General features: G+C 26.9%; 1 protein-coding gene across 1 annotated transcript in view; it reads right to left on the bottom strand.

The window, feature by feature from the left end:
- The window catches only part of LOC106678588 (cytochrome P450 4C1), a gene marked incomplete at its 5' end in the record, with an annotated part of 17,963 nt that extends 6,438 nt beyond the window's left edge, over positions 1–11,525 (bottom strand). Inside the window, 7 exon segments of the mRNA XM_014417173.3 lie at positions 135–261; positions 368–437; positions 511–696; positions 3,182–3,272; positions 4,324–4,430; positions 6,605–6,766; positions 11,495–11,525. Of these exon segments, the coding sequence (XP_014272659.1) occupies positions 135–261; positions 368–437; positions 511–696; positions 3,182–3,272; positions 4,324–4,430; positions 6,605–6,758 (735 nt within the window).
- Between the last annotated feature and the right edge of the window lie 737 nt (positions 11,526–12,262).

Below are 12,262 nucleotides of genomic sequence, written 5' to 3'. Positions count from 1 at the left end.
TAATTTACCCTTGTTAGTTCTGCCAGGGTATTAAATATTTTTTACTTGTATACATGTAAACCTAGTTATGAATTATACTTTTACAAATTTATGAAAGTATAACATTTGAATGGTAAACAGAAAAGTTTAGATACCTGGTCAGGAAGTGAATCCAGTATCTTGAGCAGACCTCTCTCTTCCTTCTTGATGCCTGTCAACGTGTAAGCGGGCTCAACTTGGTAGATAGGGTTGTTTATTTTCTTCGTAGTGACATGTGACATGCTGTTAAGGGATCAAATTATAACCTCAATACATGATTATTTCAAATAAATAGCTGATTTAGTAGATAGTATAAACATTGTTTAACAATAATATAGAAGATACTTACTCTAAAATAGACTGGACATATTCGTTTTTAGGATCGGTTTGCGCATTTATTCTCGTTCCCATTGCAGACTCTGAAAGTATGTTTAACATTAACCATGTATCAATATAATTTGATTGTGCATATAATCAATCATAACTATTTACCAGTAACTGTGTCAAGAGCGCAATTTGACAAGTAGTCCGTGATGTTGAATGCATCCTTGCCGACTTGCTCTTCCAGGCACTTGACGAGGATGTCAGCACACCTGTTGAATACTGTGACAAAGTCCTCAAGGATCTTGAAGTGGAAAGTTGGAGTTATTGCCTTCCTCCTTTTGAACCACAGGTCACCTAGAGGACAAATAAATCTTGAGATGGTTTGGTTCATTACATTGTAGAAAAAATTAGTTGTATAACTTGTAAACGTATTCTCAAGTTTTCCGGTAGTCTTGTCATCTTTTTAACGTAGTTTTTGACTCCAAAAGAGGCTGCACGCGCCACTCACCTTATAGTACAAGAACCAGGGAAAAAAGGCAGTTATTTCACTCCAATTTTTGATTAATATTAATGAAAACTATGTATAATTACTAGTCAAAACTGATGAGTCTGCCAAGTATAAGTAGGGGGAATAAAAAATGACGGCTGTTAAAACGTTAAAAAACATTAATTTTTCATTTGGACCTCTACACCTTAAAAACTACGAACAACACTATAAAATCTAGAAGAACAATATTTAAAGGAGAGTAAATTTGCTGAAATATTAGCCCTAATAGAGCTATTTACGTTTAATAGTTCTTGAGATATAACTTTTTAAAAAGTAACATTTCTTAAAAATGTACTGAAAGATTAGTAGTTAGTTAATTTATTTTGAGAATTCTATATCTCAGGAACTATGTGACGAATAGATGTCTATTATCACTCAAATTGAAGATAGTTTAACGTATTATACAGTAGTTTATGACCTTTTCCGAATAGTATTTTTCATGGTATTTCCTAAAATAAATTGTTTTATAGTTGTTCAGACAATAAGTTTGCGTTTTGAAAAACTTTATTTCAGAAACCATAGGACGTACAGATGTCTGTCAGCGCTCAAATTAAACCCACTTAAATTTACTATAAAATAATTTATAACGTTTATCGTAGCAGTTTTTATGATATTTGACAAAATAAATTCACGGAATGTTAATTTCTAGTTGTTCGTATAAAATGTTTGATTTATTAAAAAATATATTTCTAGATCCATAAGAAGCACATATGTCTGGCAGCACTAAAAAAAAAAAAAGGACATTTAACTTACTATTAAGTAGTTTATTACACTTATCTTCGTAGGGTAGCAGTTTTTATGATATTCTCATATGAATATAAATTTGGCAAATGAAAATTTGTCCGAACAACTATAAATCAATTTATTTTTGCAAATATTATATAGACTACTACTCCAATGATGATAAACGTCTTAAACCACTTTATAGCCCATTAAACTAGCTTTAATTTGAGTGCTAACAGACGTCTGTTCGTCAAATAGTTTTTCAAAGACATAGATTTTTCAAAATAAATTGACTAACTACTGAATATTCAATACGTTCTGTACAAGATTTTTATGAAATATTGCTTTTTAAAAAGCTATATCTCGATAACTATTCAACGTAAATAGCTCTATTGGGGCTTACAGTTTAGAAAATTTACTCTTCTTTAAATGATGTTCTCTTAGATTTTCTATTGTTATTGTTAGTTTTAATGATATAGAGCTCCGAACGAAAAATTAATTATTTTTAACGTTTTGAAAAAGCCACCATTTTTTATTCCCCCACCTATACTTGGCAGACTCATCAATTTTGTCTAGTAATTATACATAGTTTTCATAATAATAAAATAATAAAAAATTGGGGTGAAATAACTGACTTTTTTTCCTCTTGGGCTCTTGTACTATTATTTGGCTTTTCTATCTGGTCCAAGATGGAACATTCTTTATGCTTTATTTATTTTTCTCATCTTTCTTTTTATACCCTTTCTTCTTCTCTACTCTTTTCTTATACTTCTTCCTTACCCACTTCAATAAATTATGTTCACCACACATTATTATTGTCGTATTTTCTAATTACTCCTTTCATCTTACTTAACTTTATATATTATGTCTTTATTCTAGTATTTCACTTAGATATATTATTAATTACATATATTTTCTTTATATTTTTCTATATCTTTAATCTTTCATTAATCCTGTTATTTTACTTATATATATAATTACCTACATAAACTTGTTATTTCCTACTTTTTTAATAACTTTATTTTAAATAGTTTTCATTTTGCACATAAATTTACTAAATAGATTTTCACATGTACTTTATTATTTGTTCTTTCCTCTTTTTTAATTTTAATCTTACGTTTCCTATAAAGCCTGTATCTTCTTATAATACTTAGACTATACATGCACTTCAACACTGTATATGTATCTGTAATGTTTATTATTTCTTATCCTTTTATTTATTGGTTATCTTTTTTTTAGTTCTTAGCCCTGATGAAGGCTTACAATTTTGGCCGAAACGTTGGTACTAATAAATAAGTTTTTGTTTATTTATGTTTTTCGCTGACTGGACTTTCAACCATCCTCTCCTCATTTATATACATCCACGGTAAAATATTTGCTCATCATTGTAGACAAAACCGTTCCAGCAAATCAATGATTAGACATTTTTTTAAAATAGCTTAGTTATAGATGAGTTCATATATATAGTTTTGAAAATGTAATAAAATAAAATTACATATTTCTCTTTTAGTATTAATAATAACACAGTTTAAAATAAAATAATCAAATCTAATATGAGAAATCTGTTACCTGTGCTTATGAGAAGCCCAGTTCCAAGCCAACTCCTGAGGTTTTTATATGCGATCGACTTAGTGATGAGAGTATTACTGGTCAGAAGCATCTAGAAAAATATTCATATTTAGAAATATCTTTGGTGTTGGGTTCTTAAAATGTAATTCCTTGTATTTAGTGAGGTTCTTGTAAATCATTATGGAGGACAAAATCTAAAATTTCCAAAAGATGTTTGACCGAATTTCCCAAGTTACCGGAGCAGTTTAGTGGAGTTTCTCTCATTTTTCATTTTTGTAAAACTGGTCTTTTTAAATCAATTTTGAGTACAATAACATCTTTGATTAATATTTTCAACAATTTCTACTGTTTGCTGTAGGTTCGCAAATATCGAACTTACCAGCTTTCCTTGGCTTTCAAATTATTGGAATGGAGAAGGGAATACACCTTCCCGTAATGACATCCCTGCTTAATGTAGCAAACTGATAATATAAAATAAAGCTGAATTATTTTTCCTTTGCATTTTTGACAGCAATCGTAGTCAATATTGATAATGTTTTCTAACCAGCTAAAAGAGTTCTTTCTTAATCTTCCCCATTAAAAATTAAAAATCCCCAAAAGTTAGGAAATTTGAGGTTTTAATCTAAACATTGTAAAATATATCAATAAAAAAGCTACTAAAATTTAAAACCAATATTAATCAGCACCTTTGAAGTTAGGAAATTTGGATTTTATTGATATAATGTTTTGTTAGATTAAAAAAGAAGATTAATGTTGTCAAGAATAGACATACGCTACAGATAGTAGGTTCAAATCCAACGGAAATAAATAGTTTGGATAATTAAACTATTTCTGTACCAAATTAATACATTTTAATTAATTTTAATTTTAGACTTTGATTTTCTTTACCTCTCCACCCCCTAAAAAATATAGCTTCGCTCCTTTTTTTTTGTGTGTGTGTGTTTTAGTATTACGACTAAAATATTTTTTGTAATTTACAGATTTACATTTATTTTTGTTTTTATTCAATTTTTTTACTGTCAGGTTGGTGTTGATAATTTTAATGATTTAAAATATCAATAAATTATTAGAAAGAAAACATATTTAGATTTTTAACTATGCTATTAATAATTAATATAATGTATATCAATATTATTAATTACCTGTACGTCTTCTGGATCAGAAATAAAGATGTGAAGGGTTGGGCCCAACCAGACTCTGTAGACGGATCCGTATTTTTCTTGTGATTCCAGCAAATTAGATACGAAAGCTGCAATTCAAAATTTAGTAATAAATTAATTAACGATGCTAAAATTAACTAATTACTTACTGTACTACTTCTGCTTATGCTACAAACTTCTAACGCTACTCAATAATTAATTAATTGTAAGAACAGTCTTTACCAGCGTTAAAATTTCTTTTACATTATCGTTCCGAATCAGCGCAAAGCGAAGATAGAATATCATAGTCAATAGCAATTATTAAATTATCAATCATGAATCGATTCCTCTGTTGTTGAGTAATTAAAGATAAAACGTATTTTATATGGATTAAAAGAATTTGATTACTATATTGTAGAAAAGTTATGATTTGAAATTGTATAAATATGTTTTAAACGATCATTATTGGTGCCTCTTGATTTTCTAATTTTGAAATATTTTAATATTTAAAAAATAATGATAAAGTTACCGTAAATATTTCTACATAAAATTTATTTTATGCTAAGATATGCATTATGCAATGTTATTTATTCGCTCTTAAAAAAGAGGATGGTAATAACGAAAATTTGTCCATATTACGTTTGTTTTTACGTTTTTCTTTCTCAATAATTGTTAACCATATCTTAAATTTAAAAAATAGTCTCTGATAATTTCTTCAGCGTATTCCGTGATTCGACTAGTTAAGATTAGCGTAAATATTTTATAACATTCAGGAAAAAGCGAAATTCCTCGATAGTTATTACAATCCGTCATCGGGCCCTTTTTGTGAACAGGAATAAGTCCTCCTTCCATTCCTCAGGGATCTCCTCAAATTCCCAAATATTTTTAACCAAAAGGTGTATTTTAGAAACTCCAATTTCACCACATGCCTTGATTAGTTCACTAGGAATATTGATGTTGTGAGATGTACTCTCTCTAATTTGTATTTATAATATATCTTTATTTTACATTTTATTTCATATCAGAGTAAGGGAAAAATGAATGGTTAATTATTTACTGGTATTATAAATCACAAAATGATAACGTTGTTTTATTTATTTTTTTAAATAGTTTTTTATTTACAATAATATTCTATTTTTTTTGTTTTAGATGTTTATAATTTATATACATAATTCATCAAACTCCAATAATCAATTAGTTTAATATACGATATAATGTCCTGTATTTTATAGGATAATATATACTGCATGATAAAATGATAAATGCAATGAATTGTAAAGAACATGGACTGCTAGATATATTGTATAATGTTTTTTTTGGGGATATTTAGGTGTAGAAAAGCTTGCAAATGGATAATCAATAATGTGGATGTTTATTTGATAATAAATATATTTATTGGATAATAGATATATTTGAGGTTCAGTCAATAATCAAACCACTATACTATGGCGATTTTACGAGACTATATGGATGTTCTACATATAGTATAAGAGCCGGGAAGAAAAATAGGCAGTTATCTGACCCCAATTTTTGATTACTTTAATGAAAACTATGTATAATTACTAGTCAAAACTGATGAGTCTACCAAGTATAGGTAAGGAGAATAAAAAATTACGGCTGTTTCAAACCCTTAAAAAAACATTAATTTTTCATTTGGAGCACTATATCTTAAAAACTAACAACACTAGAAAATTAAAAAGACCTTAATTATTAGATTTTCTATGATTGTTGGTAGTTTTTAAGATATAGAGCTCCAAAAAAAATTAATTATTATTAACGTTTTGAAACCGATGGCATTTTTTATTCCTCCTACTTATACTTGGTAGAATCATCAATTTTGACTAGTAATTATACTTAGTTTTCAATTAAGTAATAAAAAATTGGGGTGAAATAACTATCTTTTTTCTCCTCTTGAAATCTTGAACTAGATTTGATAACCACTGGAACTATTCGTTCATATTGAATGAACTTCAAGAACCTCAAAAATATATATCAATATTACTGTTTATTTTAGATAATATTCTTGTGTGGTGCTTCATATTTACCTTATTGGTTTTATCAGTTTCTTGATCTGATAAAGGCCGAAAATTCCGGTTGAAACGTCGGAAATATAAATGAAGAAACATAATTTGTATAATTTATGTTATCTGTCTTGAACGATTCCAAAAAAAGTTTGTAATCAATAGTCCAATGCAATTAGATTTATATCTAATCGCTTGACCGAGAATACATATTTATAACGAAGTAAAATATTTATATATATATTTGAATTATGGACACTTACTCGGTCCTGAGACTTTGAAGTTGAAAATATTTCCCACTATGGGAGAGGTTGGAGGTCCAGGTATCTTGTCTCCGGCTTCCTTCAGCCTCTGGTTAGGTCTCAGGGCCCACCAGGCCATGAAGCAGAGCACCAGGGCGATCAGTATTGGCAACATCTCGATATCTAGAAACATATCGATATCATATAAAATACGCTGAATTGAGTTGAGTATTAATGATAAATATTGAATGTGCGTTATTGGAATATAGATGTTATATATTATATATAGATCTTTGGTATTGCAGATAATGTCATAAAAGTTGATTCGTCAGGCGATAATCGATAGTAATATAGTATTTGAACTATATTCTGATTAGTTTTGATTAGCCTTTTTTTTCTAAAAAAAAGTTTTTCTAAAAAAAAGTTCTTATAGTTGATTAGTTTTTTCAAGCCTTTTTTTTCTATTACTCTTTGATAATTGGTTACCAAAAAAATTATATTTTTTATCATATTTAAAGTTTATTATAACGTACCATCTCCCATAAGGATCCTTTTCAAGTCCAATATTATTTAACTTATTCATTAGTGAATATCCGAAAATCAAGTATGAATATGTGAGAAGGATTCAGAATCAAATTTAGACACCTTAAAAATAATACAAATTAACTCATAATTTCTTTCAATCTTGTCCCAAATATTCAAACCTCGTAATAACTGTAATAGGAAATTATACAAAAACGTAAGAGAACTAAACATACATTACTGTAAAAATCATAAATAACACACAGTATTTTATTCTTTCAGTGTATTTTCTACCAAAGTATAAGACGTAGTTATTAATAATAAGTATTTAGTGGTATGTGAAAATTAATTGTATAAAGGCGTAGCTCGAAGCAATATAATAATTATTGTGCATACTTATGGTTATAAAATAAAATCTATTATACATATATAAAAAAAAAAGTTTACAACACTGACTAATATCCCTATAATCCTAATAATTTATGATCCTCGTAAAACTTCAAAGATAATAACTAATAGGGTTCACTAACGGCTAACCACAGGGTTAAAATTAAGCATTTTTTATATTTATAGTTTGATACTGTTTTGTATCCATATATAAACTATCCATATCTTCTTCAATTTCTGAATAAAGATAATACAAACAATTGTTCTTTAATGAATACATTTATTTCCCAATAATGTCCTAGCATGCCAATTAATAATTTATTGTAATATATATAACAAAAAAATTATTTACGATTTTTAATTTTCATTTTTAAATAATATTTTAGTATTATTAATTTTTTTTTGGAAATTTATAAAAATAATAAGTACTTTTAGTATCTTGCATTCTAGCATTATTTTTCAAAATTTGATTTATTTATCTTATAAATGGACCCACTCAAATAAGATTTTAGCATCAAAATTTAATAATTAATTAAACAAATCAAATCATTAAATTAATTAAAATACTTTAGTTCAATGACATAATTAATTATTAAAATTGTTCAATTGATAGACTTTAAAAAAGGGTTCCTCAAAGAGTTATTTCCGTGTAATTATAGAAGAAAATCAATATTGATAATTTCTTTTTTAATACCTAAGTAAACATCATTATGATCCTTATATAAGATAAAAAAAGTTTTAATGTTATCTGAGATAAAACTCATGTTATCACTGTCTTTTGGAAGAATTAGTAGTTTATAAGTGTCTATTTTTTATAAATTTTTTTTTTAACGAGGGCAAAGTCGAATTACCATATTAAATCTATCATGAATTTGTTTTAGATAAAGAGCATGAAGTAATAGGAAACTATATCTGATAAGTCTAGCTGATTCTGCTTCTAATGTAATTAAGATTAAATAAGAACCTTTTTATTAATTCTTAAATTACTCTTTATTATATATAATACATTGATTAAAAGATGAAAAATGCAAATAAAGTTTATGAAGAGTCCATTATGACTATTTGTTAAATCTAATAAACGTATTAATGTACGTTTTATAAGAGAAGTAATGACAGATTTTCTATTGTCATTGCAATATAAACTTTTGTGTTTTGACCCGACATTAATTAATATTTTTTTTTTTTTTCCGAAGTCCTTTGCAGCCTATATTGATTTTATCGCAAGGGTATTCAATTATAAATGATAGAATAAAGTTATTAGTTTTATACATTCATGTAACCCAATATATTTTTTTAATCCTTTGATAAGAAGTTTTAACGCTTTATAAGTTTCTATTATAAGAAAACAAAGTTTTGGATTTCCATAATATTTTATACCTAAAATAACGGGAGTTAGTTCAAAATACTATAGAGCATTTTCGTGTAAGTACTAACAAACCGAGCTGGGTAAAAAATTGGTTATGAATAAAACTGCAAATAAATTGTCATGGAGACAATGTTAATGAACTATTATTAAATAAAAATGGTATCCATGGCAATTAAGTCCTAGTTATATATATAGCTGTGAATGAAATGTACTCATTAATACTTTCTGCATTTGATTTATGTGTCCTAAGTCTTTAAATGTTGGTTAAAAAAAATATATTAATTATTATAAATTGTCTTCATTAGTGAGAAACATTCATATTTCAGATATCTGAAAGATAAAGGACCTCAATTCCGATTTTTAATAAATATTTATAATTTAAAATAAAATGAAATGTAAAATTAAAAATGATTCTCACTAAAAAAATAAACAACAATAATAAAGTTGTTTCTAATTAATAAATAATAAAATGAAATGAATTTTTTGTTATAGATTATTTAAGTAGCGTAAATATTTTAATGTTTCTTTCGTAAATATTTTGTTGTGAGAAATAACTAAGTGACTTTAGGATGATTTTGATTGATTTGAACTTGATAAATGCCTTTAGTGATAAATATACGTCTTGGATTATTAGATTCCTGATGTTGGGATCAAAATCAATGTTACAGTTTTGAGGTAGCCCAAGAAGTTTTATAATTTAATAATAATTAATTAATGTTTTATAATTTAACGCAGAAGACGTCCAATACAACTGTAAAATTAGCGTTATATAATTAAAAAATATAAATTATTATAAAGCAGATTGTGGGTACGTGATTGGTATTTGAAAAAAGGTTATTTTTTGTTTAATATAATGTATATTAACCCATATATTTATTATTGACAAATTACTCAAGTTTATTATTTTTATATTTTAACAATTACATTTCAATTCTATATATAAAATAATAGCCATAATACTCATTTGTTTCTTAAATACTTTTATAGTTTATAGAAACTAAAGCATTATTTTAGATTTTAAACGAATGTTTTACACATTTTTTAATTTTTCCAAAATTATTTCAAAACTGTGCGTGTGCTATGTATTTAAAGAAGGCACTGGAAAAGAAAAACTTCTCTAGTTCAGTTATGCGTTGTTCTTTAATTATTGTATCTGTGGCTTGTCCAAAATTGTTTATTATTCTAAATAAATTAATTCAAGGTAAAATATGATATTATTATTAATGTATTATAGTCAGAATAAATTTAATTTATTATTGTCAATTATGTTTGGTCATCAAGTGACATGGGATAGCTAATCTTGAATTCAATAAAATATTGGTATTAATAAGGGTTCGTTATGACCATTATTTTCTATCATACAAATTTTTTAAAAAATTACCTTTTCCCCCTTTTGAAAGCTTTTGGCGATTACGAAATATCGTAAACAGAATTCGTTTTACAAGAACAGTAATGTGGAATGAATGTAAAATAAATTTTAATTATTTTTCATTTCATCTCATGAGAGAATGTTTAGTCTCAACGGTTCTCTTAAAAATGGCAGATAACCGAAAACACTAGTTTAGGTAGGTTTTGAAATTCTAAGAACATTTCATCAATTTTTGTTTTAAATTCATAGGCTTGTATAAATCATTCATTTATTTCATGACAATTTTATTATAATAAAATTAAAATTGAAAAATTACCAACTGAGTAGTTTTGAATACACTATTTTCTTTGGGTTCTACATACCCAGTTTGCGTTTTATATTTATTCCTTCTTATTAAAATAGAATAATAATTATTACAATGTTAATTATACAATAATTTTGGTTTTTATTTCTAAAAGGACGTTCTCTTATGGGCTGAAATGAAATTTAATTCAGAATAAATCTATGAGGCTGTTCTCGTCATGGGCCTACCCAGAGGGGGCAGCTGCTCCCCCCTAGAAGTGAAAACAAGCAAATAGTTGTAATAACTAATGAAGTACTACTCCCCCCCTAGTTTCGATTCTGGGTATGTTATTGGTTATTGAATATTTTTGTCGATATTTGAAATAATTAGGGACATTTTTGAATTATTTTTTTTTTTTTTAAAAAATGCTCAAATTTTGAAAATTGGTAACACAGAAAATAATAGTAATAGAGCCATTTTTAGTCTTTAATTGAAGAAAATCTTATTTAATTTAAAAAATATATATATTATAAACTATCCCGTCAGGCACTTAGTTTGGGATTTATTTGTTTAAAATTTTTTAAAAAATCCAAAATATGGTTCTAGTTTCTAAAAAAGCAAAAACTACCTGAGAAAACCTTTTATGGGTTGGTTATATGAATCAAATTAAAATTTCATACTCAAAATTAGTGTTGATCAGTGTTTTTATTTAATTGTAGTTACTGTTATGTATATATTAGAGTACAAAATTCTTTTATAAAATTCTTAATGTTCCATATTATGCTAGCTATAAAACCATCCTAACATTTTATCTATCTATTGCAGCTTCCGAAATAAATATCTCCTTTTCCAATAAAATGTGTATATCTGTACTAGTTTATAGTCTTGTTTCCCAATTTATTTACCATATTTAAACATGTTACAGTGTTAGAAAAATCGCACATATATGGATGTATGTAGTTAAATTAAACCATCATACAATACCTGATAGTGTATTTGGGAGCACTGAGATGGACTGTGCCCAAGAGACGGATCTAGCAAATTTATAAGATCTCGTATGGCGGGGGCTCGCCTCCTATCGGAGGTGTGTCTCTTATCGTTGACCTCTGCTTATCTATCGATGACGTTATCAATCGACACAGCAAGAAAAATAGACACAAATCGACCAAATAAACGACAAAACTTACATTAATGAAACTTTGAATTTAATTTCTAGAAAGTAAAAATGTAACAAAAACTTTGAAACTATTTTAAAAAATTTATTACCACATATATACAATCTTTTCAACTTTTTGATACTGGTATTTATTGTTTAAATAAATATGACTGTGAAATTGAAGTATTAAGTAGTAAATCTATAATTAAAAGTTTTAAAAATTAGTGACATTGTGACAAAAAGGGTGATTTCATTGATATTAATGACCTAGGCAGAATAGCCTGCAAAAGGTTTTTAAATATTTGGTATGACTGAATTGGCCGAAACGTTGGACTGTTGAAGAAATAATTTTTTTTTAAAAATTTATTGATATTTAAAACTGTATAAAAAATACAACAAGCAAATTTGATCATAATGAGATAATGATAATGATATGATACAGCATGTAGAGAAACTACCTAGTAGTAGAACTCTAAAAACATTTTACAATATAAGGTCACGAGGCCATCTTCTTTTCAGGCGCCTCGGAGAATCGCAAGGAATGGAAGAGGAAGCAAGGTTAGAAACTAGTGGGTTTGGGTGGTTAGGGAGTTTAT

The sequence above is a fragment of the Halyomorpha halys genome, unplaced genomic scaffold, assembly GCF_000696795.3.
Source record: "Halyomorpha halys isolate HHAL.00 unplaced genomic scaffold, Hhal_1.1 Scaffold147.1, whole genome shotgun sequence".
In the NCBI taxonomy this organism is placed as follows: Eukaryota; Metazoa; Arthropoda; class Insecta; order Hemiptera; family Pentatomidae; genus Halyomorpha; species Halyomorpha halys.
Note: the sequence above shows the minus strand (reverse complement) of the source record. Positions and strands in the feature narration are given on the sequence as shown.